General features: G+C 36.4%; 1 protein-coding gene across 1 annotated transcript in view; it reads right to left on the bottom strand.

Moving 5' to 3' along the window:
• Positions 1 to 15,042, bottom strand: part of arvcfb (ARVCF delta catenin family member b) — a 278,368-nt gene that overhangs the window by 73,449 nt on the left and 189,877 nt on the right. Inside the window, 1 exon segment of the mRNA XM_030142598.1 lies at positions 2,522 to 2,705. Coding sequence (XP_029998458.1) covers positions 2,522 to 2,705 — 184 coding nt within the window.

Below are 15,042 nucleotides of genomic sequence, written 5' to 3'. Positions count from 1 at the left end.
TTTAAAAAGATGGGAAAGATGGGTTAGGTATGTCACACCAGTTCGACCATTGTTTATCTAAGGCAGTGTTTTTCAACCTTGGGGTCAAGACCCCTGGAATTCAATGGGGTCGCCTGAAAGTTCTAGTAATTGATAAAAATTAAAATAAAAATAAAAGCTTACTAATAAAAAATATATGGTGAGTTGAGAGAGACAATCCCAATCCATAAAAGACATGACAAACTGTGAAGCTGAAACTGAAGCACTGTGGTTCTGTTTATCTGTCAAATGTTCATTGTGGTCGGTTTCAGATGCTGCAGCTCTTTCATAATTCATAGTTTGAGTTATTGTTTGTTCAGTATTAATTGTCAGCCTTGTAAATCCAAGCTGGACTGACTGTACATATCCTGACCAAGGAAAATAAAATTCTCACTTTGTGCAGTAATCTACACCTGGCTTTTCTGCCTCCATCCATAATACTATACATTATATAGACTAAATGTCATCTAAAATTAATGTTTAATTGCAACATACTATAGCAAATTATTACATGATCAAAAACAAATTAATTTAGCAAAACAAAAAAGTCTCTGTTTTGAATGTTGGGAGTCATCAGAAATCTGTGATGTTAAAATGGGGTCACGAGCCAAAAACGGTTGGAAACCACTGGTCTAAGGCCATGTCTTTTGTCCATTTCACCCTTTTTTCCTTTCTAACTCTTTTGTATCGATGTTTTTTTCTTTGAATTTTTTAATATGACAAATGTGCACCCCAGCATTCCTGTTCCAAGGAATTTAGTTCTTAATTTAGTATTGTATAAATTATATCTTTTGTATTGCTGAAAGAGGACCAACCATCCTTATCTGTATTGTCTGTGGAGTAATGGACGTATCGCTGTGGGATTCAGTTGTAATTTTCGGATGAATGGATGAGAATGGTGAATTGTTTAGCGAATAAACATGTGAACCATGGAAAATCCTAATAAAAAGAGAATTGAAAAAAAAGAAAAAAGAAATGGAGGTTTGACAAATGCTATGAAGAGTTTTACAACTTCCTGCAGTCAACGGGCAACCACTCCACATACTTCAAATGCACACATGTATAAACAAGAGCACAGCATCTGCCACTCCATAAATTGTCGTAGTGTTTAAAGAATCTAAATCATGTAAAGTCTGACCTTGGCTCGGCGTCAGAAAGTCATCCCATATAGTTTATATTAGTCCACCTCTAGCCCGGCTCACAGCGGGACGGGGGAAGTACGACTACTACTGCTGCTTTCCTTCTGCTATCTACATGGCATCGTTTTCACAGTCCCCCTCACAACATTACAGAACAAGAATATTTGAGAAGCTAAATGTTGAAAATGGAAAATCTAGACAAATACACATCTTCTTATGTAGCAATTGCAAATCCATAGCATTCTTCCTCATATTCACAGGTGTTGACTAAAACAGATAATCTCCTGATGCCATGAACTGTCACCCAAAACAAATGTCATTCTTTTTAAGACATAACAGGGTTCCTACAGGTTTTGACAAGTTAAATTTAAGACTTTTTAAGACTACTTAGAACAGAATTTAACGCCCATTTCACATCCATACTGGCAAAACTTTGTGACTCCTAGAATTCAGGAAAATTTATTTATTTACTCCCCCTGTTCCGAGTCATTTCTCACCAGGGGGCTGCAAAGTTAACAATAATTGGTTCCTAATTTCAGTATAAATTTATCAGGTTGGAATAAGTGGAACTGAGTAGACTAACGTTACTTTCTTTGCAGCTTTAAACACAATTCAGCCAACAAGTTTATGGCAACATAACTGAAGACCTACCATATCAAATTTAATAACTTTCAAATACTCTTTTTAAGGTATTAAATCCAGATTTGTAAATTCAAGACTTTTAAGACTTTTTAAGACCCTGCGTAAGTCTAGCCAAACAGCCCAGACTCTACCAAGGTTTTACCCCTATTCCAGAAGGATGGTGGAAGATGAAGTGTGGAGAAAGGTTTGGCAATGCATGACTTGACCACCTCTACAAGTGACTAATTCTTGTCATTTAAGGTACTGGGCATTAAAAATACAGTCAGAATGTTGACCGCCATCTTTCTGTCCTACCCTTCTTAACTGACAACTGGATTTATTGAGACTCAAGTCTAAAAAAAGTATGATTTATCCCAATATTTGGAAGAGTCTGTTTCTACCTTATAGCTGGGGAGTCAGAGGAGACAAAATGAGAATAAATGAGTTAAGGTAAGGATTTAATTGAAGCAGGACAGACTGTATAATAATCTAATTCAGTTTTCTGTAGTGAAACTTAATAATGCATGTATTTAGACCATAAAACATTACCCTTGAGACAACATCAAGGATATTTCTTCAAACTGTAGCTTTCTCCAATGCCAGAGCAGACAGCAGTGACTACTTTGAAAGGTTGAGTAGAACGTTCCATGATAAGAAAAACTAAATGTATGTAAAATCAGTGGCATACCCTGATTGGATTATTTTGCTTTTTCTAGATGCATTAATCTGGAAAACAAAAATACCTGAGACAGCCCGAGGTGTTTTTGAAGACAGTGGTCCACTCGGCATCGCGAGGCTTTGAGTCCTCATTTGGCTCGTGCTCCCACCCCGAGTGGGGGATAATGACCTCGTTGGTCATAGTCTGCAGGCCGTGGTTGATGATCACCATCTTCAAGGGTTCATAAGATGACAGGTTCCACAAGGTTCCTATGGAAGTGATGATGAGAGAGGGGCAGAAAATGGGAAGAAAAAGAAAGGAATTAATGAAAGACAAGCAGTTTCATGAAATAAAGCAAACTTGAAGATTACAATCAAAACCACCTTTAGATTGACATTGAAAAAAAAAAAAAACGGAAAAACTGGTTATTCATTATCTGGAAATAGCATCAGCCATTGATGACTGTCACTGGATCAGATACAGTCAAGGTGAACCTCTGCACTGTGATATTTTTTTACAATATTCTCAGACTTGGCATTAATAAAAGTAAAAAACTTTTAATTTTTCCATTGGTTGAGTAAAACTATAGCAACCATACACCACTTCAATGAATGCATGTTCTTTAGAAACTATATATAAAGTACATGCTTGGCTTACAATGAGTTTTCCATAGAAACTGATGTTCACAATAATTGTGGTCCGTGCAGGTACAGTGATTCAAAGTGTTTGGTTCATGCATGCTGGTTCACAGGTGTGGTGTGGGATGCATAATAGATCCATTATCATTAATGATATTAGGAGGACTTGTATTTTTCCTGCTGAGATGAGCCAACATGTCTGCTGTGAAAAATGTCTATATTATACAAACAGCCTATGTCTCTCCACCATCCTCACTATTGTCACTCACATAATCCAAGCAAGAACAAACCATTTCTGTTTCTATTTACTTGCACATCTCTGAAGCATACTATCTATGTCATGCTTCTGCAAAAAGGTAATCAAATTTAAGCTGACTATGTGCATTCTGTGGTCTCACAAAAGAGAAGCAGGCAGACAGAGCAGAGGAGCACATTTTGGCAGCAGAGCTGGGCAGTGAACCTCACTAAAAAAGGTTGCGTTAAAGCATCAGCATCAAATGGGTTTGGACTCAAACGCATGGGATCTCTGGAGTGAGACAGCCTCCAATTTGAACTAAACTAAAATATTAAAGCAAAAAATAAAATTCCATCCTTGTTTAGACACTTGCTGTGTTTTTGTTTTTATTAACCGATCCCTCAGGTGTCTGCGTTACACTATCTTTCATCACTCATTCTTTCCATTCATCTCCTTTTGCATCCATGCATTTTATATCCACTTACAACAAGTGATCTGGGGGAAAAGGCAGGGTATGTCAGTAACCAAGCACACATTCACAGCTGCACAAAATCTTTAAGATATGTGCGTAGCATATATAAAAGCACTGACACACTGGTGCACACAGTATGCGAATCCCTCTTGCCCCACAATAACAGACCATTAGCGGAGCACTGAAACTGTCATACTTCCTCAGCCTGTTCTTTAAAATGGTTTCTGTACATTTTCCAGACAGTCAATATTTCCTCTGTTAAATCATGTCCTCCACATAGTGGGAAAAAATGTCTCAGGGGACTGGCCCTGGCTAAAAATAACTCCAGTCTTTCTAGTGTAGCAGTGTCTTTAGAAAATAGGTTTCCTTTCCAAAATTTGAAAGAAAAAAGTCATTATACTACTCCACACGCTGTGTTCTTTAAGACTAACACAGCACCTTTACCACTTCACACCATTACATCTCTATAGTACATTTTTCTGTCTGTTCCAGAACCAAGCACACACACTGCACCACCTATCATTTAGTGGTTATACTTGGGTACTAGACTAGACTTCCTGTGCGTCACGTCTACCAGCATCATGCTGGGTGCAGCTCCACTCTGAGCGGTCATGCAGTGCCTCACAGATGTAGTCCAGTATTATGCACTTACATCACCTAGACACAGGCATCCTTTGGACAGCAGAAGATACTAACGTCACACACAAACCTGATTTCAATACTAAACAGTGAACTTAATCCTTAATAAAATAAAAGGATACCTCAAACTCTCCACTTGATTTTACAGAGCCTATTAAATAGAAGAGATCTTGAGAATAAATACTGCCTGACAGACCAATTTCAGGGTAAAATGGCCTCTGAATCCTAAACAATGCTTGGATAATTACATTATTGAATGAATTCAGGTTTAATTTTGCGCTTCATGCATTTACTGTAAATTTCATATATCTACAAATTCAAAATTGATTTTCTGACCCGCCTTTACACACTTATGGAACACTAAACCTTGAAAAAGAGATGTTTTTCCAACGGCTATGAACATGTGGATGGTTGAATATAATATAAATTAATATAAATAACACATCTTTGCCTTTGGTGCATATTATGTTATTTACAAAGGTGTATCCAGGCGGGATAATACACACTGACTGAACCACTGAACCATAAACAATCTAAACAATAATCTTCCCTCTGATTTAGGTGTCAGACTCATTATACAGGGATATGCATACGCGTGTGTTGTTTGCTTGTGTTTGTGGAATAGGATAGTCACACGGCACCTGCATTGTTTTGTCATCCACTGTTACTTACGATACATTCAAGTGCTCCTTATGATTTGGAGATTTTTGAAAAGAAACCACCTTAAGTGCCTAAAGTATCATGTAAAAAATCTTGCTTTGTATTGCTCTATACCACAGGTGCCAAAACTGTCCCGCCAAAGGGTCTAATCTGGCCTGTGGCATGAATTTGTGAAATGCAAAAATTACACTGAAAATATTAACAATCAAGGATGTTAAAATCATTTTAGTTCATGTTCCACATACAGATCAATTCGATCTCAAGCGGGTCAGACCAGTAAAATACGACAATAATAACCTATAAATAATGAAAACCACAAATTTTCTTTGTTTTAGTGTAAAAAAAAAGGGAAATTACATGAAAGTGTTTACATTTACAAACTATCTTTTTGCATTAAATGTGAATAATCTGAACAAATATGAACCTAAATTTTTTTTAAGGAAAATAAAAAAAATTGACCAATATTCTGCCTGTTACTAAATGTTTTGTGTATTTGTAATTGTAATGCAAGTTGTAATGCACATGTGTAAATGATAAACTGAGGCAAACTATTCTTAAAATTGCACTTATTTTTCTTAGGAAATGTTAGGATGTTCATGTTATTCAGATTTTTAAACTTTATAGATATGAACGTTTTCACAATGTAATTTACCTTTTTTTCACTCTGATTATTTTACTGGTCCAGCCCACTTGAGATCATATTGGGCTGAATGTGGCCCCTGGACTAAAATGAGTTTGACACCTCTGTTCTACATTATCCTGTTTTACAAATGCTGAGATAAAGGAGGGCCATGTTAAATCAAAATTATGATTTATGTTTGACTTTTAACACTATGAACCCTTAGGGGTCTACAGTCACTGCTCCATGACTGAATCACATGACATATTCAACACATCGTAGCGTCAGAAGTCGGTCACGTAGACCACTGGGGACAATTGCATTTGAAAGTGTGGACTTGAAACACTCTCCCATTTTTTATTTGATGTTGATAGAGCAAAAATACAACCAGAGATATGACAGTTTGAAACCGGATTTAAACAAACGTGAATAAAAGTCTGAAAATGAGGTGGTGCGGGCGTTCGATTTCTTACCATATCTTGTGGCGGCGGAGAAAATGCCTATGTAAAGATATGGTTTTCTGTCAAATATTTGAATATAGTTTTTATTTATTAGAATTTTAATTTTATATAGCTAATATTTGGAACCAATATTCACTTTTAAAGTTTTTGAAAAGGTTTGTTAAGCATCTTTGTGTTATTTATGCAATAAATTATATACATTTTTCAAATCGGATTTTATATTTTTTGTGGGTTTTTTGGACTTTTATGTTGATATAGAAGGTTAAAGTGAAAAAAATAGTAGGCAGATGATATAGATGAAGTTGCGCTGAAAAAAAAGATACCAAACATGAGTATAGTAAACATTTCTTTATGTAGTATATAAAGGCAAAATCAAAAGTACTCAAAAACGGCCAAAATAGGCTCAGACCCCTAAGGGTTAAGGTTCATTTTGTTTGATTTTACTTAAATGCTGCCTAAATTCCTGACTGATATTTTCTCAACTCTGGTTCATCACCTGGTCACTTCTGTTATTTCTTAAAAACCATGAGAACATCAGAGAGAGAGTGTAAGTATCAGCATCCAGGCATGAATCACAGTAACAATAAATGGGCTGTTGTGGTTAATGTGAGCTGGGGAAAGACTGTCGTGAGACAGGTTAGCTTTACCCTACTGATGATGTGTTGTTGCAATAGTAATCCTGTGTAAAGATATGCTTTTATGTCAAATATCTCAGTATAGTTTGAATTTATTACAATTTTAATTTTATATACAGGGTGGGGAAGCAAAATTTACAATATTTTGAGGCAGGGATTGAAAGACAGTGTATGACCGATTAGTTTATTGAAAGTCATGAGAATTTATTTGCCACAAGAAAACTGACATAATAGAAAATGTTTTTATTCTATGTGTCCTCCTTCTTTCTCAATAACCGCCTTCACACGCTTCCTGAAACTTGTGCTAGTGTTCCTCAAATATTCAGGTGACAACTTCTCCCATTCTTCTTTAATAGTATCTTCCAGACTTTCTCGAAATAGTTTTGCTCATAGTCATTCTCTTCTTTACATTATAAACAGTCTTTATGGACACTCCAACTATTTTTGAAATCTCCTTTGGTGTGACGAGTGCATTCAGCAAATCACACACTCTTTGACGTTTGCTTTCCTGATTACTCATATGGGCAAAAGTTTCTGAAAAGGTATGGATAATAGTGTTAGGTATGATTATGACATCAATATATGTTTGGTTTCAAAACAACTGACGTAGTGCCTGCTGAGAAAAAACAACTAAATGTTCATTGTAAATTTTGCTTCCCCACCCTGTAGCTAATATTTGGAACCAGTATTCACTTTTAAAGTCTTTGAAAAGGTTCGTTAAGTGTCTTTGTGTTATCTATGCAATCAATTATATCCGTTTTTCAAATCAGATTTTATATTTTTGTGTGTTTTTTGGCCTTTTATGTTGATATAGTAGGTTTAAGTATTATTTCTTAAAAACCATGAGCATCAGAGAGAGAGCTCAAGTATCAGAAACCAGGCATGAATCACAATAACAACAAATGGGCTGTTGTGGTTAATGCTGATATGACCACATTCATGGCTGCCCGGCAGGCTGACAGCGTGATTACCTCCACTGTTGTGTCATTAGCATATGTTCTACCCGTGACAAGCGACATTCAGCAGGCAGTCAACAACCGTTAGCAACATGAGCTGAAGAAATATGAAGACCAGCAACAAAACCTATTACTTATTCAGCTCTATTAACTGCAGAGAATTACTGTATGGTTCAGGAAACCAAACATACATCAACCTACTGCGTTTTTAGAGACGATTTTAACACTCACAAGAGGCCTCGACACAGAGCTGTGTTTCTAGCACAGACTATTCAATTTGGTAGTTGGGCTCTAATTTATGAGCTTTGTAATGTTCTACAAATTCCGTCTGAGGAGATAAAAACAAACAGCACATTAATAATCCACAAACTAAACTCTTCTCATTTATTTGTATGATATAAAGTTTAATATTCAAGTGTGATGTAAAAGCCTTTTTTGTTCATGTCCTGGTATGAGATTAGTGGTGTGTGATGCCTCTAATTTACACTGTGAATGTGGAGTGTTTCTACACCATCATAAAACTTGTTTAGCTGCTTGTGTCAGACATCTTGGAAATTTATTTCTGTATATAAAATGAGAAATACTAAGCAATGAAGGCTCATGTTTAACTTAACCCATAGAGACCCAAACAGCCACTGACAAACAAAACCATCTACTGATCTATAATGTTTAATACCTGTTGGTCCACTAATCCTATCCAGACATGCAAAAAAAAATTGTTGTAAAATACAGTTTGTCATCTTTTCATGATCATCAGATATGACCCATTTGGACGTTCAGAGGCTCCGTTGTTACCATAGATACACTATGATCTTCTACAACATTGATTCACCAGTAAAACCCATGGAGTTGGATCAGTGACAGTGGATGGACACACTTGTTTTTATGTTAAGTCAGGGATATGTTTTCCTGAAAAAGAAATATTTTCTTCAGTTTTCTCTGTTTCTGATAATTAACCCTCAACTGTAATCTGAACTTTCATGAACATCTTTTATTTATTTTTATTTTATTTATTTGCACATCATAGACAGCAAGAGAAAAAGAAAAAAGAAAAAACAATTTTTATTAAAGTAACACCATTGTGCATCAGAGGATAGAAGCCAAAAACGTCTTTTGTAAATACCTCCCCAGATGTAAACAATACACAAGAAAAAAAAAAGAAAGAATTAAAATTACAATATAACTGAAATCTACATGATCTACATCTACACGATCAGAGAATTAAATAGAGGAAAGTACCTAATTTTTATTGTAAAAACACAAAATACAAAGAATAATATTATAATAAATGGTGAAAAATAACTTAAGAAAAGTTAAGTATAGAATAAAAACCATTTTGGAACTGCCACAGAAGTAGCACTAGGTCTTTATGGGTTAAAAACAAAAAAAAAAAGAAAAACATGATATTTTCAAGGCTTGGCTACTGACGAAAAAATATAACCAAACCATTCCAAATTTCTCAGTTTTCCCGCTGTTGCTCACCACCACCTTCAGTATTTCAGCTGAAACGCTGCTAAGGCTGGTGGCATCAGCCATTTCTGCAGTGATCACATATGCCAGAGGGGAGGAAAAGGCATGTCTTTCCCGTGGCTGTGATCCATCAAGGACGACAGGCATACAGCCCACAGACAGAATGTTATTTAAGATGACAGAGTGCCGTGGAAGTGACAATCTCCATCCTGCGTCCTGCCACTGTTTCAGGCCAGTGAATCTATATCAGGTTAAGTCCATTTGCTGTCCTCTGTCAGGCTGTCAGAGGTGGTCGTGTTGGGGATGTCCTGCTGTCTCAGGAGGACGAGGCAGACACCATGAAATTGTGATATCGCCAGCTCCCATTACACCTGGAATTAACTGGAGTGTGTTAAACTCCGCAGATTTGCTTTAATCTTCAACACAAGACACACACATCTCTCTTTCTAGAACAAAAAAAAAATCAGGACTTTTACAGTTTTATTAGTTTACTGGCAGCCAAGACAACAGGTTAATTACATGAGAACAAGAATTACAGATGCAGGATGGAGGGGGTGCTTTGTGTGTGAAAACAATGACTGTGTTCTTGATGTTTTTGTTTTTTTTTCCTTTTGCAGGTTATCCAGACTTAAAAAAAAATGCTGCCATTTGCAGAAATTCAGTGTTTTCATTGTGGAGTAGAAAAGAAAAGTTCTAAACATGTCCAAATCTTCATGTTCATTAGTTAGTTTAAATGGAACACAGACGACAACACGAAAATAACAGTAAAAAAAAAATAAAAAATTACAGCAGGAGCTGAAATCAGAAGGAAAAAAATGCACACCTTCCTTCTGCAGCTTTCTCATCTCAGCCAAAATCAAGTCTTAACCCATAAAGACCCACTGCTACTTTGCTGGCAGTTCCCAAATTCACTTTTCTCCCTATTTAACCTTTCTTAAGTGATTTAGCACCAATTATTATAATATTATCCTCTGTATTTTGCGTTTTTCCAGTGAAAATCAGGTATTTTGCTATATGTAATTCACTGATCATACAGATGTTCATAAAAGCTTACATTAAAGTTGAGGATTATTATATCAAAAATAGAGAAAACTGAAGAAAAAGTGACTTTTTCAGCAAATCTATCATTAACTGAACACAAACCAAGTGTCTCCATCCACTGTCATTGATTAACTCCATGGGTTTTACTGGTGAATCAAGGCAACTACAGAGGATCTGAACGTCCAAATGAGTCATATCTGATGACCATGAAAAGATGACAAACTGTATTTTACACCAATTTTTTACATGTATTGATAGGATTAGTAGATCAACAGGTATCAAACAGTTTACGTCAGCAGATGCATTTGGTCATAGATGGATGTTTGGGTCTTTATGGGTTAACCCCACCCCCCCATTTGCATGGGATAAACCAAGTCTGTTTCTTACTCAAATTGACTGATATTATTCTCCATCTGTGATATCAAGGAGAGGCTCATCACTTACAGATAACACCTGAAAGGTATGAAAATAATCCCTTACTGTGGCTGTCATGGATGTCACCCAAGTCACCACCTTTTCAGATGTTGCTCTTCTGAAGAACTTAAGTTTGCTCTTTCAGTAAATAATAATATCACAAATTGAGCCTCCTAAAGTTCAACCCAAAGCACTTTTACAACTTTGAGTCATCGTCTCCAGCTCACCCCCCGTCATCCTCAACTAGGAAACTGGCTGAAAATATGTACAGAGGAAACAAGCAATATTGCAAATCCAATAAAATTACAGAGATATGAATTTGCACAGGACTATTATTACTACAGGATCTCTTTGCAGAAATAAGATAGGTAATTAACACTGGAATTTTTACTTTCCAAATTACAGACATGGCTGATTTACAAAAGATTAAGATTACCCTGACCCCGAAGATACTTTGTTTGGTATTTCTAGCACACTGGAGAATAAGGGTAGACATTTCTGTACTATGTTGGCTTACGGTAAAGTCATTGCCGAGAGATGTATCCTAAAATTATGGAAATCTGACTCGCCGCATACGTTTGAAGTTTGGCTGAGAGAATTTATTGGAATACTCCACATTGAAAGGTTGAGACATGAGGTGTCTCGTTTTACAGTATATGGAAGCCCATCTTGGAGCACCTAAAACTTTAGATGACCTCTAATCAGCACCTACTCTTTTATGATTGGCATGTTTTGGTGGACATTTAACTGCGACGCTAATAGCCTCATTGTGTGTATTTTATTTCGTATGTTGAAAGTTTTGTGTTTTTTTTTTTTTTTTTTTTTTTTTAAGTTTATTTGTGTTAACATTTGTCTTTGGGTTTTAGAAGTACTTTTGTTAGTTTTTTGTGTTAGTTTGTTTTATGTATTTCTGTCTCACTGTGTGATATGTAAAATGTTAAAATTCATAAATAAAGTAAAAAAAAAAAAAGATCACAGACGACCTCTGCAATTATTATATTACTCAAGGTTCATAGGTAATACTAGTCGTGTGTGAAAATGGCTAAAAAGTAGATGCATAAGTCCTGTGTCTTCTAAGAGCAATTGGATTACAATATGTTAGAAGGTAAATATAAAATTTTTACCCAGTGATGCTAAATAATCAAGCACTGCAGCATTAACTTAATAAAACATAAGTAAAATCTGAGTTACAGACTGAACAGTAGTCCTTACTGAACCAAAACACCCCCCCCACACACACACACACACATATAATCGCATACCTGTTGCGCTATATGAAATACTACAGGAAACAATCAAATAAAAGCTATTGTGCAGGTATTACACTTTAAATATAGAACTACGAAAGCTACTTATTGGTGAATCTGTATCTTCATGAAATTGAATGCTCACTTGTTTAGATTTTAAGTGAACAAAGTAAGTCAAATAACAAAGAATCCAAATAAAAATAGTTGCTGATTCTCTATGTTCCTACTTGGTATACAGTATGTCCTTCTACAGTTTGAATTAGAATCAAAATCGGATCTTATATCCCCAAGTTTGGTGTTTATATATAAGATCAAACAGATGCAACAAACAGCTAGGGGTTATGTTCTTAGACCTATCATTTTTCTCATATGTGTACTGTCTAATAAAAATTCCCAGCAGAGCTATGATATAAAATTGCAAAATGACCTCTCAAAACTAAGTCAAGCTGCTTTCAAGATCTAAAAGTGTTATTCCTTTCTGGTTTATTAATGTTGTTTATCTGCTGAGAAAGTTCTAAAGGGGTAAACAGTCTGTCTGGGTTGAAGGAAACCGTCGAAAAAGCAGCATGTAATTCCAGAAATACCCTAAACAGGTTGTAAAATATATTGTGATTATTCCTGTAAACGCAATTTAGCTATTAAAATGCCTCTTGGGATTTTGGACCTGAATTGTAGATGTTGTTTCTTACTTGTTTTCCTTTTCATCCCTTTTTGTCTGATATTTGTAAGTGGAAGATTGAAGGGACTGGGTGTGGGACTGGGACTGGAGCTGAGGCTAAAGCTAATTAAATTTTCCAGGCACCACTGGCAGGCATGTTGCTCTTCTAGCAGGGCTATTAACTTAGTTCTGCCCATTACTGTTCTCCTCCTCCTCCTCCCTCTTTTCCCTCTCTTCCTCACCCCTCACGCTGTCGATCACAGCCCCAGTGGCCGGCAAAAAGGAAGAGGGAGAAGAGGGGAAATTACTTAAAAACGCTGTCCAGAAAAAAATGGAGAGAACATACAAGAGGCATGAGAAGAGGGTGAGGTACAAGGAGTCACTGTGCTGTCGACTTTAGCTGACACAAGCAGAGGTCAGAGCTAATGAAATGAGGTAGGAAGGGCTGGGATACAGTGCAGTATCCACACAAACACAAATGCATGCACACATACTGTATACCTATTATGAACTCAGCAGGTTGTCACATGCGAGCTTGGTGTGTCAGCCTTCTCAGAAATGACTACTTCACCATACTCTGCCTCATCTGAAGGGCCGTGTCCATGAGTGTGACTAATACTAGGAGGTATGAAAGTGTCCTATATAACAAGACAGAAATGAAAGTGCAGTATAAATGGTAAAACTGCACTATAAAGACACTGCACGCTGAAAAAATGAACAGTTATTAAAACCTCTGTTACACTAACTTGATGGGATTAAAACAATTCTAATGTAACAATGGAGGAACACGGCTAATTAAGTGGTAGTGTAAACGTAGGTATCATTATATTTGCAATCTCCAGGTGATAATTACATTTATTTTACTACTAACTGTCCTCCGTCGTCTTCACCATCAGTCATTAGAGAGAAGAAACCACACAGAATCATCCAGACGAATGAGGATGTTAAGACTTGGGCGTTAGATGTCGCTTTGTGATACAACGACGTACTATTGAGACGTGTTTATCGAAAGATTTCCATCCAAATTTTCACTGAGACTTTTAATCCTGCAGAAGATAAAATCACACCATCCCTCTGCAACTCTCTCCTATTGGTCCGAATCAAAAGACTAAATATAAAGACAGGTCATCCGATACTGTCTCATGCCACCCTAGAAAGGAAAAGACACATTTCCAAATTTCAATTTGGGCTAAAGAGTAGATTCAGAGAGCCTGGTCTTTATCCAAATAAAAAATTCTAGACTTTTTCCCCAACTTTCAAAACTGCTATCCCTCCCCCCGAAGACCTTGACTTTATCTAATACCGTGTAATACTTGCGTGCCTACTTTTATGGTTGTGATTGTACCTGTTGTATGTAGTAGAAAAGTTCATTTTAATAAATGTAGGAATGAATGAATGCAGAATTCACAGTAAATTATGTTTTACTGACAGAAGCATTTTCAAAACATATGAAAATCACAAAAGTACATTGATATCATGCAAACAAGTTTCACTAGAATCATTCTAGTACAGGCCAGTTAGCCAAATCATAGAAATCTAATTTTTTTATATGTGTTCCTCATGCATTTCTTATCTTACAAGATTATGTGCCTTTAAGTGTACTTTAAAATTCGACTATGAGAGAAATTTTTTTCCATACTTTATTGAGACTTTCACATAAAATTCCAGACTTTTCAAGGTCTGGAAAACAGTGTTTCAAAATTCAATACTTTTTAAGACTTTCAAGACCTGTGCAAGCACCCTGTAGATTGGCAAAGCCACATATCTGTCATGTACACAACCCCACTACCTGTCTGAAAACAGCTGTGATTAGCAAAAGAGTAGATTTTCCATTGAATGAAAAAGGATTGCACAGAAGTTGGCAGAATGGAGAGATAATTCTTGCCCAATAACATCAAAAAAAACATCAAACACTGGAGATGAACACTGGAGACTTAAATGCATTTTTTTGGTCAACCATTATAGACCTTATTCTAGATGATCCGTTAGAAAAATCCAAAATATCCCATGAACAGATATTGTACACCGCAGGTAAACCGCACGTGGAGCTAATAGCACAAGTCTCATCAATTATCAGAGTTAACCATTCACATAATGAAGAGTAGACGACAGGGAGCTTGAACACCTAAATGAAGGATAATAATTATAGCTGTTATTAATTACACCCTTGCCTTTGCTGCTATGACCCATCATGCAGCACTAAACTGAGTGGCCCCAATAGGCCTGTAATAATCCGGCAGGTGAGCAGTCACGGCTTTTGTAGTTACATGAGGTGAACCGAAATATTCACTAAACACGACTTGTTACAGCCATTAACGAAACACACAACACACTGACAGAAACATATCACTGTCTAGACACCGTTGCTCTTTTAGCTTAAAGGCCTGCCAGCTTGACCTATATGTATTTTTCATGGATGCGACAGAGGAATGGATAGTGCACTGTCACTCCACAAAACTTG

This window comes from Sphaeramia orbicularis, chromosome 9 (genome assembly GCF_902148855.1).
Source record: "Sphaeramia orbicularis chromosome 9, fSphaOr1.1, whole genome shotgun sequence".
NCBI lineage: Eukaryota > Metazoa > Chordata > Actinopteri > Kurtiformes > Apogonidae > Sphaeramia > Sphaeramia orbicularis.
This window is presented reverse-complemented; position numbering and strand designations above follow the sequence as displayed.